The following is a 14,588-nucleotide window of genomic DNA, read 5'->3' as shown; positions in this document are numbered from 1 at the left end:
TTAGGAATTAACCAAGTTTAGAGTGTCATTTTTACAATTTCAACGTTTAGAGTGACAATTTTCAAATTACAAAGTTTTGAAGTGACAAATAACCAATTTTCCCTTTTATTTTTGTCTCAATAAACATACATCCACATATACAATTAAATACATGCGTGTACCATGCTGTTGGCTACTTAAGCCTGATTTTTTCTCTAGGAATTTGGGATTGTTCCAACATTTCTATCGGATATTGATCCAATGCCAGGGTCTATACCGTGTTTTTTCACAGAAATTGAACACTTTTTATTTTCAATATGGATGATTATCAAATGGTGCAAATAATTATTATATACAAACTATTTTTTTTCTTCACAGTAAATAGATTTTACAATAAAAAAAAGTATGAATTGCAAAATAGGAACTAAATATTTCTATATTCTTTGAATAGCTAGCCATTTTTGTTTGAATTGGCTAGCTATTCTTCACAGTATGAATTGCAGAAAGTAAATATTTTTTTGAATTGGGTAGCTACTTTTGTTTCTTTTAAACGGTCATAAAATGCAGAATAGCTAGCCAATTCAAAGAAAGAAAATATCTAGTAAGAAAGCGTACATATTTTCATATGTCTGGACAAGCATGTTAAATATTACCACCACACTGTCACACAATGTGTTTTTTCAGAGCTGCTCGCTAGTTGCACCATGCAAAGACATACACCTTACATCTCAATCAAAGTATGTTGGTACTTAAGGCCAAGCAATTCAAGCAAATGTTCTCACCGGATTGACCACATCAGAGTTAAGCGCGAGACCTTCCGTTACGTATAGTTGTCAGGATGTAGTATTGAAACACAAAATCTAATGACTCCCAGTAAAATTCAATATTCTCAAGTAAATATATATGTTACAAATCTAAAATAATCATTTTTTTTATGAGTTACAGGTGGGTAGATAGGTAGGCTGGGAAGAATCACCGGATTTCATTAGAAATCAAAATAGTGTTTGGTGGCCATCTGGCACACTATTAATATAGTCTTTCTTTTTGTCCAATCCACACATACACAGAATAAACGAACTTTAATAAAGCATAAAAACTTTCAAATACGAGATATGAAAATAAAGCATCATATGATGTAAAATTGAATTATAACAGCAAACTAATCTTCAAACATAGAAGCAACTCCCAGAATTTACGAAGCATTTGGCTATTTACATCTAGATACTATTCACCACCTCTTGCATTGTTGGACGGAGTGACGGATTATTATTCAAGCACCCATATGCAATTTCAATCATTTTGAAAATGTCATTTAAGGCTTGTCCAGTTGGTGGTTCAATGCGTTGGTCAAGGATATCTTGGAGTATGATTTCCTCTTCATTGAAAGTCGATAAATTGATCATATCTCCAGGGTGCTTTCCCATAAGCAGTTCCAACATGATTACTCCAAAGCTATACACATCACATTTTTCAGTCATCCTCATGGTATAGGCTAGTTCTGCAAAAAGGAAAAAAAAATCAGATTGCAATTATTTCCAGTTTATTTTTTTTATACAAATAAGTGATGGGAATTAAAATATGCTAATATGGTGTTTAAGTATACATAACCTGGTGCTATGTAACCGTAGGTTCCAGCAAGCATGCTCCAATTAGAAGACTCTGGCTTGAGAAATTTAGCAGTGCCAAAATCTGAGATACATGCTGTAAACTCAGAATCGAGTAAGATGTTTCTACTAGTTACATCCCGATGTACTATTGGAGGATAGCAATCATGATGCAAATGTGAGAGAGCACATGCAACATCTCTCAATATAACTTTTCTCTTTGCCCAATCTAGTTCTATTGCTTCCTCACTATTTAGAATATTATGTAAATCGCTCTTCTCATAATACTTGTATACAAGAAATTTATTTTGTGGTGAGGAACAATAACCAAATAATTTAGCAATGTTGCGGTGTCGAATCTGGGTTATAGTGCTAATTTCTCTGTGGAATGCTTCAACATCTAGTGAGGTTTCACCACCTGCTAATTGTATTTTCTTTATAGCTACTATGAGGTTGTCTGGCTCTAAAATTGCTTTGTAAACTTTTGCATGACCTCCACTTCCAATGCAGTATTTCTCATCAAAATTCTCTGTGGCCCTTATTATCTCCTCATATGCATCTCTTCCATCAAAATTCCATATAGAAAAAATTTCTCCTATACTAGGATTGCCAATGTGCCCTGATTTTGCTTTTCTCTTTTTTGTGTATAGGAGGTAAAGTAGGCAGAGTAAGAAAGATGTTAGTAGTGCACCACAACAAGTTAGAGTTGCAATCAACTTAACCATTCGTAGTCTAGTTGAGGCATGCTTGCCTTTAACAAATCCATCACATGAGGGCAAACCTTGAACAGTGCCACAAAGATTTTTGTTGTGTATGAACCATTGTTCTTTGGCATTCTGAAAGAATTTTTTGTCAGGCACTGGACCCTCCAGTTGATTGTATGACAAATCCATGGTTGACATGCTTAACAAGTTGCCCAATGAAGGTAAAATCTGACCAGTTAGATTATTGTGAGATAGATTAAGGTTTTCTAACATGATTAAGTTTGCTATTGTTGCGGGTATTTCCCCGATCAACAAATTTGAGCTTAAATCAAGTAGATCAAGTAAGTGTACTAAGTTTCCAAAATGGGAAGGAATTTTTCCAGTGAACCTATTATTGCTGAGGTTTAGTAATTCAAGATTAACACAATTGCCTAGTTCTTCCGGCACACTTGTCAGACTGTTTGACGACATATCAAGTTTTATTAAAGAAGATAACATTCCCAACTTTTTTGGTATATTTCCTATGAAATTGTTGTGACTTAAATTTAGTTCGATCAATCTTTTTAATCTACCAATTTCTGCCGGTATTACCCCTGATAGTGAATTCGAAGATAGACGAAGAACTACTAACTCATGTAAGCTACCAATCTCCGGTGGTATGACTCCATCAATTTTATTTCTTGATATGTCTAGAAATGATAAGTTGTGACAATGAGCCCACGTGGATGCAAGATTTCCTGAAAGTTTGTTAGAGTTCAAATCCATGTAATATAGATTCTCGTAAACCCCAAATTGTTTAGATATGTCTCCATCAAATAGATTTCTTTGTAGAGTAACTTCTAGTAAACTACTACAATTTTTGAAACTACTAGGAATTGGGCCTTCAAATTTGTTATCATGCAAAACAGCCCTCTCGAGAACTCTCCCTTTGCACAAATCAGCAATTACATATCCACTCAAAAAGTTTCCTGATAGTTCAATAGATATCAAATGTCCAAATTTACTAAATCCAGGGGGGATCTGTCCGGAGAGATTATTATTCGAAAGAGACAGAATGACAATATTGGTTAGGTTTGCTAAATTTGTAGATATTTCTCCACTTAGATAGTTGTCTGATAGATCTAAATCTGTCAAATATCCAAGTTTACCAATTTCACAAGGGATTTCTCCAGAGAGACTATTACTCCAAAGATCCAAAGTGACAAGATTGGTTAGGTTTTCTATATTAGTAGTTATTTCTCCACTAAGAATGTTTTCTGATAGATCTAAATATTTTAAGTGTGTAAGTTTACCTATTTCAGGAGGGATTTGTCCGGAGAGACTATTATTCCAAAGATCTAGAGCGACAAGATTAGTTAGGTTTTCTAGATTAGTAATTATTTGTCCACTAAGAAGGTTTTCTGATAGATCTAAATCTTTTAAGTGTGTAAGTTTACCTATTTCAGGAGGAATTGTTCCAGAGAGACTATTACCCCAAAGATGTAAAGTGTTTAAATTACTTATATTTCCTATAGCGGTAGGAATTTCTCCACTCAAAAAGTTAATTCCTACTTGTAGATCAATCAAATATGTAAGTCTACCAATTTCAGGTGGGATCGATCCAGAGAGCTTATTACCCCAAAAATACAAAACTTTTATGTTTGTCAAGTTTCCAATGTTTGATGGGATCAAACCATGCATAACATTATCAGAAAGGTCAAGATAAGTGAGTTTTGAGAAGAGACATATTGATGTAGGAATTACTCCACTGAGTTCATTGTCACTCAGATTAAAAATTCTAATGGATGGAAGAGCAGAGAAATTAAGGGCATCTAATTTCCAAATTAGAACCATATGTGAAAGATTAATTTCAGTAATGACCTGCCTTCTTTTGTTTGTGCCACGGCAAGTGATTCCGGTCCAATTGCATGGGTGGACATGCAGATTCCAAGATGAAAGTGGTTGTTGAGTATTGAGAGTGGATTTCCAATGGCGAAGAGCTTGTGCTTGAAATGTGAGAGAAGATTGAACCAGTGGGAGTAGAAAGAGGGTAAGGAACAAGAGAATGCCCCTCATTGCTGAAATGGTAAAAGCTGGATTTTTTGCTTGTGATACCTATCAAGGCATCAGAGCTGGCCCTCTTATAAACTCAGTGGTGAGACAGAGGATAAAGTTGCTAGGAATTATTATGAAAAGAGATATTGCAAGTCCAGTGGACTTATCTGTTCTGTGGTTCAAACAAAGCAGCAGAAGTGCTTGGCCGCCAGTTAGGAACCCAAATTACTGAACTTGGTTAGAATTAATTGAATGCAACATATTTTATGAATAGGAAGTCGGATAAAAAAAAAATGAATACACTTAAGCTACCTACCAGTTGTCTATATATTAACCATGCTCCATGTACATTCAATCACCAATAAGGAAACAGTCACAGCCAGCTGGATAAGATCGATCTTATTGACTTTGGAGGGAAATAAGAAGCCTCATTTCATGAAAGGTTTCATTCTGGGTGTCATTGACTGTGGAGGGAAATATTAACGAACACATATCAATAAAACATTATATAAAACAAATAGGGTTAAGTTGACCTATGACTCGTTAGGTCACCTTACATCAAAAAAGATCTTGATATACTATTTTGTTATTGCATCGGATATTTTGTTATTGCATATATTATTCGTCCAATCCATCAGATATTTTGTTATCGAATATTAGCGAATTAACACATATATCTCTAATGAAACTGGACTTCGACCTTGTTTTACCAATAAAACACATATGAATAAAAATTTAGATAAACAAGTAGGGTTATTAGACTACAGTATTTTTATTGAAATATATTCACTAATAAATTCATTTAAATTAGACATTTTTTTCCATAAAGGAGGGTTCAATGGTTTTAGTCTTGATTTAGTCTTGTTTTAGTCATGATTTAGTCTTGATTTTGTCTTGATTGTTGATTTTTAAATTTCTCTGAAATATGACAAGATAGTGATATTTGTGTTGTGTCAAGACTAAATCAAGACTAATTTTTTCTTGATTAAATGCATAATTATTTTGAAGGAAAATTAGATCTATGCCACTCCAAATCTCTAAATTTAGAAAAATGTCACCTCAAAGTTTTCATTTTGCTAAATGCCACCTCAAATCTCATATATTCAGAAAAATGTCACCCTATACAAATTATTATACATTTGTATTTAAAAATAAACATAATATATTATATTTTGAGTAGTATTTTGGTATATTCCAATAATACCATCACCCGTCTCCTCTCTTCCATCTCCTCTCTTCCCCGTCTCCTCTCCTCCTAGTGGCAGCCACCCCAGTCGATCCTCTCCTCTCTTCCGTCGAGCCTCTCCTCCATGAATCAAGCAAAACAATTAAATTCAAATGAGTCACGAGAATAGGCCTGATATCAAGCTACAAATATTATACTTTCACTTGAGACCCAACCATTAATATAGAAATGAAGTATCGCCTCCTCCATGAGCCTCATCCATGAGTCATGACAAGATAAAGAAGTATAGAGGAGAAATTTAATGCTTACCCACTAGGTATCCAATATATATATGGTGAATGATAAATAATTATCATATATAATTTTGTACGCTTCTTATTAATTATCACAAAAATAGCTTTTATTACTCTTAGCCAATAAATAAGTTTTTTTTTGTATGCAGATAATTGAATCTCATCACTAGCTGCATGCTTTATTTATACGTTTATCTATGCATGCAGATAATTGAATATCATCAATAATTGAATTGTAAATCAGTTCAGACAGATGTGAATTTTATGGGACTTAAATTTGAGTCTGATAGACATTGAACTCAAATTGTTCCTATGTGTGGTAGCTTGTCATATTTGAGTTAAGCATCCTCGATCGTTGTAAGATTTAGTGTCTGGTACTATTTAAGTCGGTGTAATAACTACAGCCCGGAGCCCACCAGAGGAGAATGTCACGGCCAGCTGGAAATTAATTAAGTAACAATTTGATGTATTCCGACAAAACTAATTAAAATAACTATATTAAAATTTTATTGCTCGAAATTAATGTGACACCATCAGAAAAAAAAATATTGTTCTAAATAGTCATCAAATAATTGTTTGTGAAGAGATAAAGAGAGATAAGAGAGAGATCACTGGAGTAATTACAAAATAGATAGAGGTCGGTGTGACGTGTCCACTATCTCTTATTTAAAACGATTTAACCTTTGACGTCAATAGCATCTTCTTCTTTTTTCCTAAAGCTCAAAAAAGTATCTTTTTTCCTGCCTAACAAAGACAACTAAAGATGATTTTTTTGTAAGAAAGACAAATAAAAATGATTAAAACCAATAAAAACCTTTGACGCTAGCATCCCTAACGAATATTGGACTCGCCACTTTTAGGCATTTGTGGAAAATCATGTTTGGGTGGAGAGTAAGAACGCAATATGTATGTGGATCTTGCTTTCGACATTTTTAATGATTATGTCTATGAAAACATTTCTCCTCATACATCCGTTCATAGCCACACAATATTTGTAGAAGTCAATAGTCTTTTCATTGTATACTTGTGTGTAAAAGAAAGAACCAAATTGAATATATACTTGTGTGTAACAATAGTAGTTGGTGTATACTTGTGTGTGTGTAACAGTAGTAGTTGGTGTAATGACTACAGTACACCAGCCAAATTAATAGGAATAGAGACATGAGGTAAAGTCCAGTGGACTTATCGTATCTTTGGTTCACATTGAGCCAAGAGAGACGTGCTGGACTACCAATTACATACCCGAATTATTGAATGTACAGTGGACATATCAATTCTGGACACTGTAGTTGAGACAGAGAGCCAACAGACGTGCTTTGCTTGCCAATTAAAATTGATTGCAACATACTACCTATATGGGGATTTGGATGTCAAAAAAGGTTGACTTTTGTCCGCTACCTAGCCGTCATCTTTGAATTAACCATGTCCCGTTGCATTCATTGAGCCCACAAGGGAAATAATTAAGTAACCTTCATGTAAGACTTTGGGGTGTCATTGGACTGTGGACAGCAACACAGTTCTAAATCTGTATGAAGGGGCTGGGTTGAGATTGCAACACAACTGCTTTTTCTATTGACAAGTTTCATGAAGATCATTTTCTAAACTTGTTGTTTGCCATTTTTATGGGTTTCTGTTTAGTACGTTCTCAAGTCAAATTTGAAATAGTATGCCCTCGTAATAAGCTAGCTGACTTTTATTCTTTTAAAATGCAATTAAATTCTACCTTTCGGTTATGTCACCCTATAGATTAAAAATTTTAAAAGAAGAATTTCGGGTATATTATAAATTCAAAATTTTAAAAACAGAATTTTAAAAGCAGAATTTCGGGTTTATTAAAAAAATTAAAATCACCAAGTCCTTTAGTGAGTTTAACTACAATACCTATATAATTGACATCAAACGACGAATTCAAATTGTTGAAACTATTATACTTTACAAGTAATGTGTTTACATGTCAAATATATACATTTTGTAATTAATTTAACATAAATCAAGGGTCAAAATTATTATTATTATTATTATTATTATTATTATTATTATTATTATTATTATTATTATTATTATTATTATTATTATTATTATTATTATTATTTTTTAACCTCTTTATCAGTTTTGAGGCTTTCTTAAATTAAGTCGTGTGGCCTTATTTTCTTTCCTTGACCTGTGATCCTGTCCTCCCTCCCAATTTTGTTTAGTGGGGATACTAAGCAGATAGCTAAATTTCATTACAGCATGCTTTATTAGTAGATTCAACATATTTGATGATATCTGAAATAGGAACTTATTCTTATCCTATAGGTTGCAATTCATTATTGCATGACGAATATTAATGGTAAACTCACAGAACATATAAAAGATATTACAATAATATTGTAAGCAATATTTCGCACCACACGTTCATAGAATAAGTGGATATTAATAAACCATAACAACATTCAAATATACGAAATAAAGTATAATGCTATAAAATTGAATTATAACTGCCAAGTAAACTAATCTTCAAACACAGAAGCTACGTACTACCAGAATTCATGATGCAGTTGGCTATTGACATCTATATATTATTCACCACCTCTTGCATTGATGGACGGAGTGATGGGTTATTATTCAAACACTCATAAGAAATCTTAATCAATTTGAGCATTTCATTGATGACTTGTCCAGTTGGTGGTTCAATGCGTTGGTCAAGGATATCTTCGAGTATGATTTCGTCTTCATCAGAACACTACAACAATGTAGATACTTTTTGCGAGAGAAAAAGCAAATTTATGACGGTACTCCCTCGCGAAAAGTACCGTCGCAAAAAGAAAAAGCTGAAGAATGAGAGTAGTCCGTCGCAAAAAGTCACTTTTTTATCCTCGCGAAAGGTGTCTCATTCTTGTTGTGGAAGTTGATAGATTGATCATATCACCCGGGTGCTTTCCCATAAGAAGTTCCAACATGATTACTCCAAAGCTATACACGTCACATTTTTCAGTCATACTCATTGTATATGCTAGTTCTGGATAAAGAAACAAAATCAAGATTGAAATTATTTCCACTTTATTTTTTTATACATGTAAGATGGAAATTAAAATACCATAATAGGGTGTTTAAGTATATAGAACCTGGTGCTATGTAACCGTAGGTTCCAGCAAGCATGCTCCAATTAGAAGACTCCGGCTTGAGAAATTTTGCAGTACCAAAATCCGAGATACTTGCTGTAAACTCAGAATCAAGCAAGATGTTTTTGGAAGTTACATCCCGATGTACTATTGGTGGATAGCAATCATGATGCAAGTGTGAGAGAGCACAAGCAACATCTCTCAGTATAACCTTTCTCTTTGCCCAATCTAGTTCTATTGCTTCCTCACTATTGAGAATGTTATGTAAATCCCCCTTCTCATAGTACTTGTATACCAGAAATTTATTTTGTGGTGAGGAACAATAACCAAATAATTTAGCAATGTTGCGGTGTCGAACCTGGGTTATAGTGCTAATTTCTCTATGGAATGCTTCAAAATCTATTGAGGTTTCACCACCTGCTAAGTGGATTTTCTTTACAGCTACTATAAGGTTATCTGAGGCTAAAATCGCTTTGTAAACTCTTGCATGGCCTCCACTTCCAATGCAGTATTTCTCATCAAAATTCTCTGTGGCCCTTATAATCTCCTCATATGCATCTCTTCCATCAAAATTCCACACAGAAAAGATTTCTCCTCTACTAGGATTGCCAATGTGCTCTGGTTTTGCTTTTCTCTTTTTTGAGTAAAGTAGGTAAAGTATCAAGAGTAAGAAAGATGTTAGTAATGCAGCACAAAAAGTCACAGTTGCAATCAACTTAACCATTCGTTGTTTGGTTGAGCCATTCTTATCTTTAACAAATCCATCACATGAGGGCAATCCTTGAATAGTTCCACAAAGATTTTTGTTGTGTATAAACCATTGTTCTGGGGCTTTATGAAAAATCTTCATATCAGGCACTGGACCCTCAAGTTGATTGTATGACAAATCCATAGTTGACAAGCTTAACAAGTTGCCCAATGAAGATGGAATCTGACCAGAGAGATTGTTGTGAGACAGATTAAGATTTTGTAACATGATTAAGTTCGCTAGCGTTGTTGGTATTTCCCCAGTTAAAAAATTAGAGCTCAAGTCTAGTAGGTATAGTAAGTGTACTAGGTTTCCAAAGTGTGATGGAATTTGTCCAGTCAACCTGTTATTGTTGATGTTTAGTAATTCAAGATTAACACAATTGCCTAGTTCTTCGGGCACACTTGTCAGGCTATTTGACGATATATCAAGATTTATCAAAGCAGGTAACAATCCCAACTCTTTTGGTACATTTCCTTTGAAATTATTGTGACTTAAATTGAGTTCAATCAATCTTTCTAATCTACCAAGTTCGATTGGTATTACCCCCGATAGATAATTTGATGATAGATCAACAACACTCAGATTACTTAGGTTTCCTAGAGCAGTAGGAATTTCTCCACTCAAATAGTTTTTCGACAGTTGTAAATTTGTTACCTGTGTAACTTTGCCAATTGCAGAAGGGATTGATCCGGAGAGATTATTGTCGTGAAAAAACATACAGACTAGATTGGTCAGGTTTTCTAAATTAGTAGGTATTTCTCCACTAAGAAAATTTATTGATAGATCCAAATATTTCAAAAGTCTAAGTTTACCAATTCCAGGAGGGAGTGGACCGGAAAGATTATTATGCCAAAGATACAAATAGACAAGATTTGTTAAATTTTCCAAATTAGTAGGTATTTTTCCACTCAGATAGTTAGTTGTTAGTTCTAAATCTTTCAAATGTCCAAGTTGACCAATTTCAGGAGGGATTGATCCGGAGAAATTATTATCGTCAAGATACAATTTTACAAGATTGGTTAAGTTTCCTATATTAGGAGTTATTTCTCCACTTAGAAAGTTCTCTGATAGTTCTAAAGATGTCAAATGTCGAAGTTTACTAATTCCAGGTGGGATTGATCCGGAGAAATTATTATGGTGAAGATACATAATGACAAGATTGGTTAAGTTTTCTAAATTAGTAGGTATTTCTCCAATCAGATAATTTGATGATAGATCCAAATCTGTTAGATGTGCTAGTTTACCAATTTCAGGTGGCATCGGTCCGGAGAGATTATTACCCGAAAGAGATATAGTGAGAAGATTGGTTAAGTTTGCTAAATTAGCAGGTATTTCTCCACTCAGATAGTTTCCTGATATATCTAAATCTATCAAATATCCAAGTTTACCAATTTCAGGGGGCATCAGTCCGGAGAGATTATTATCCGAAAGATATAGAGTGAGAAGATTGGTTAAGTTTCCAATATGAGTAGGTACTTCTCCACTCAAAAAGTTTTCTGATAAATCTAAAAGTGTCAAATGTGTAAGTTCTCCAATTTCAGGGGGGATCGGTCCGGAGAGATTATTACCCCAAAGAGACCAAATTTTTATGTTTGTCAAGTTTCCAATGCTAGATGGGATCAAATTGCTGAAAACATTATCACTGAGAGAAAGATATGTGAGTTTTGACAAGAGACATATTGATGGAGGAATTACTCCATTGAGTTTATTATGACTGAGATTAAAAACTCTAATGGATGGAAGAGCAGAGAAATTAAGAGTATCTAATTTCCCAACCAGACCCTTCTGAGAAATAGAAATTTTAGTGATGACTTGCCTTCTTTTGTTAGTATCGCGACAAGTGATTCCGGTCCAGTTGCATGGGTGAACATGCAGATTCCAAGATGAAAGAGGTTGTTGAGTCTGGAGTGTGGATTTCCAATGGAGGAGAGCTTGTGCTTGAGACGTGAGAGAAGATTGAACTACAGGGAGTAGAAAGAGGGTAAGGAACAAAAGAATGCCCCTCATTGCTAAAATGCTAAAAGCCAATTTTCAGATTGTGTGGTTACTTATGAAGGCACTAGGGCCGGCCTTTTATATACTCAGCGATGAGACGTGATGATATGGCAGCTAGGAATTCAAGAAAAGCCAATAGACGTGCTTGACCGCCAATTTGAATGCAACATATGTATTTAATGAATAGGGATTTGTATATAAAAAAATAGTAGACTTGTGTGTGTGTAACTGCTGTAGTTGGTGTAATGACTCCAGCCCACCAGCGGGATAATATGAATAGAGACAGGAAAAGTCCAGTGGACTTATTGTATCTTTGGTTCACATCTAGCCAAGAGACGTGCTTGACTGCCAATTACATACCCCAATTACTGAACATGTACATTGCACTTATCAATTCTATACACTGTAGTTGAGAAAGAGAGCCAACAGACGTGCTTTGCCTTCCAATTAAAATTGATTGCAACATAGTACATAAATAGAGATGTGGATTTCAAAAAATGTTTACTTTTGTGTGCTACCCAGCTGTCATCTTTGAATTAACCATGCCCCATTGCATTCATTGAGCCCACTAGTGTCAACAAATGTTTACTTTTGTGTGCTACCTAGCTGTCATCTTTTGTTTGCTTTCGACATTTTTAATGATTATGTCTATGAAAACATTTCTCCTCATGCATCCGTTCATAGCCACACAATATTTGTAGAAGTCAATAGTCTTTTCATTTCATTGTATACTTGTGTGTAAAAGAAAGAACCAAATTGACGGTAATGATGATACGAATAGAGCATATATACTTGTGGACAGCAACACAGTTCTAAATCTGTATGAAGGGGTTGGGTTGAGATTGCAACACAACTCCTTTTTCTATTGAGAAGTTTCATGAAGATCATTTTAATTCTAAACTTGTTGTTTGCCATATTGGGTTTCTGTTTAGTACGTTCTCGAGTTAAATTTGAAATAGTATGCCCTCGTAATAAGCTAGTTGACTTTTATTCTTTTATTTTTTGAAAAACCGGATAGCAGCTATCAGGTAAACTTTTATTAATTAAGTAACAATTTGATGTATTCGGACAAAACTAATTAAAATAACTAAATTAAAATTTTATTGCTCGAAATTAGTGTGACACCATCAGAAAAAAAAAATATTGTTCTAAATAGTCATCAAATAATTGTTTGTGAAGAGATAGAGAGAGATAAGAGAGATATCACTGGGGTAATTAAAAAATGGGAAAATTTCTAGTGTACCCATCAAAACTTTTAAAATAGCCAATTTCCCCATCAAAACATTGAAATAGCCAATTTCCCCATTCTAATTTGAAATCATTTCTTATTTCCCCATATCTTTAATTAAAATTGAAAACTTAAGCTGAATTCATATTATAATTTTATTTTAAAATTTAAATGTCTATTTTGCCCCTCTCCTTTCTTCTTCTCCACCCCATCTTTTACAATGCCCTCTGAGCTAGAAATGATGGTTTGAAAGAGAAAAAGAAATAGAACTTTGAATTTATAACTAAATAAACTAAAACATGTGTTTTCTAAACAAATTAACTTCTGACTACCCCGTGATTTGATCCAACCATACAACGACCCATCAAATATAAGATTAGTTGGGGCATTGAATTCAAAGTGGGAGAGGCAGTGCTGGAAGGTTTACTATGGATTCAACATTACCAGAGGTAATGGAGGTGGTACCGGCCGGGTATTGCAGTGTGGTACATGGGATGCTTTTTTATTCTATGTTTTAGTTTGATTGTATAGGGAAGTACGATGTGCTCTCATTGAGAGTTGTAAGCTACTTAGGTAGCAGTAATTGACAGCCTTTGTCAATCGTCTCAAAAAATAATTCAAAGTGGGAGAGAAATAAAGAGAAAACGAGATTGCTTTGCAAAAAAATGGAACCAGGTTCAAGGCTTTGTTAGACGGCCGTTATTGAGGCTCTGACACTTAGTTTGTTTAGAAAAATTATGTAGTTTATTTAGTTATGAATTCGAAGTTCTCTTCCGTTTTCCTTTCAAACCACCATTTCTAACTAAGAGGAGCTTATCAACGATAGAGTGAAGAAGAAGAAGAAAAGAGAGGGGCAAAATAGACATTTTAACTTTTAAATAATATTATAATATGAATTCAGCTTAATTTTACCAATTTCAGTCAAGATATGGGGAAATAAGATATTTCAATGTTTTGATGAGGAAATTGGCTATTTTGAAAGTTTTGATGGGTACCCTAGAAATTTTCCCTTAAAAAATAGATAGAGGTCGGTGTGACGTGTCCACTATCCTTTATTTAAAACGATTTAACCTTTGACGGTCCATAGCAATATCTTCTTCTTTTTTCCTAAAGCTCAGAAAAGTATATTTTTTTTCCTGCCTAACAAAGACAACTAAAGATGATTTTTTTGTAAGAAAGACAAATAAAAATGATTAAAACCAATAAAAACCTTTGACGCTAGCATCCCTAACGAATATTGGACTCGCCACTTTTAGGCATTAGGCATTAAAATCATGTTTGGGCGGAGAGTAAGAACGCAATATGTATGTGAATCTTCCTTTCGACATTTTTAATGATTATGTCTATGAAAACATTTCTCCTTATGCATCCGTTAATTCATAGCCACACAATATTTGTAGAAGTCAATAGTCTTTTCATTGTATACTTGTGTGTAAAAGAAAGAACCAAATTGACGTACGGTAATGATGATACGAATAGAGTATACTTGTGTGTAACAATAGTAGTTGGTGTATACTTGTGTGTATGTAACAGTAGTAGTTGGTGTAATGACTCCAGTACACCAGCCAAATTAATAAGAATAGAGACATGAGGTAAAGTCCAGTGGACTTACCGTATCTTTGGTTCACATTGAGCCAAGAGACATGTTGGATTGCCAATTACATACCCGAATTATTGAACATGTACAGTGGACTTATCAATTCTGTACAC

The 14,588-nt window shown here is 34.1% G+C and overlaps 2 protein-coding genes and 1 long non-coding RNA gene across 3 annotated transcripts in view; 1 reads left to right on the top strand and 2 right to left on the bottom strand.

The window, feature by feature from the left end:
- LOC144560615 (uncharacterized) overlaps nucleotides 1–3,502 on the top strand; it is a 73,214-nt gene extending 69,712 nt beyond the window's left edge. Inside the window, exon 3 of the long non-coding RNA XR_013513430.1 lies at nucleotides 3,320–3,502. This is a non-coding gene — a long non-coding RNA (uncharacterized LOC144560615). The remainder of the gene's footprint in view (nucleotides 1–3,319) is intronic.
- LOC144560589 (MDIS1-interacting receptor like kinase 2-like) lies at nucleotides 841–3,502 on the bottom strand. Its single transcript, XM_078309826.1, has 2 exons — nucleotides 1,588–3,502; nucleotides 841–1,477 (listed from the first exon to the last, which is right to left on the bottom strand). Exons 1-2 carry the CDS (start codon nucleotides 3,050–3,052, stop codon nucleotides 1,197–1,199), a joined length of 1,746 nt encoding a protein of 581 aa, XP_078165952.1. The 5' UTR covers nucleotides 3,053–3,502; the 3' UTR covers nucleotides 841–1,196.
- A 4,963-nt stretch (nucleotides 3,503–8,465) lies between these two features.
- On the bottom strand, nucleotides 8,466–11,713 carry LOC144560532 (uncharacterized). Its single transcript, XM_078309759.1, has 2 exons — nucleotides 8,908–11,713; nucleotides 8,466–8,801 (listed from the first exon to the last, which is right to left on the bottom strand). Exons 1-2 carry the CDS (start codon nucleotides 11,660–11,662, stop codon nucleotides 8,653–8,655), a joined length of 2,904 nt encoding a protein of 967 aa, XP_078165885.1. The 5' UTR covers nucleotides 11,663–11,713; the 3' UTR covers nucleotides 8,466–8,652.
- Between the last annotated feature and the right edge of the window lie 2,875 nt (nucleotides 11,714–14,588).

The sequence above is a fragment of the Carex rostrata genome, chromosome 1 (assembly GCF_964058835.1).
Source record: "Carex rostrata chromosome 1, lpCarRost1.2, whole genome shotgun sequence".
Classification (NCBI taxonomy): Eukaryota; Viridiplantae; Streptophyta; class Magnoliopsida; order Poales; family Cyperaceae; genus Carex; species Carex rostrata.
The sequence above is the reverse complement of the archived record's forward strand: the minus strand, read 5'-3'. Positions and strand labels throughout refer to the sequence as shown.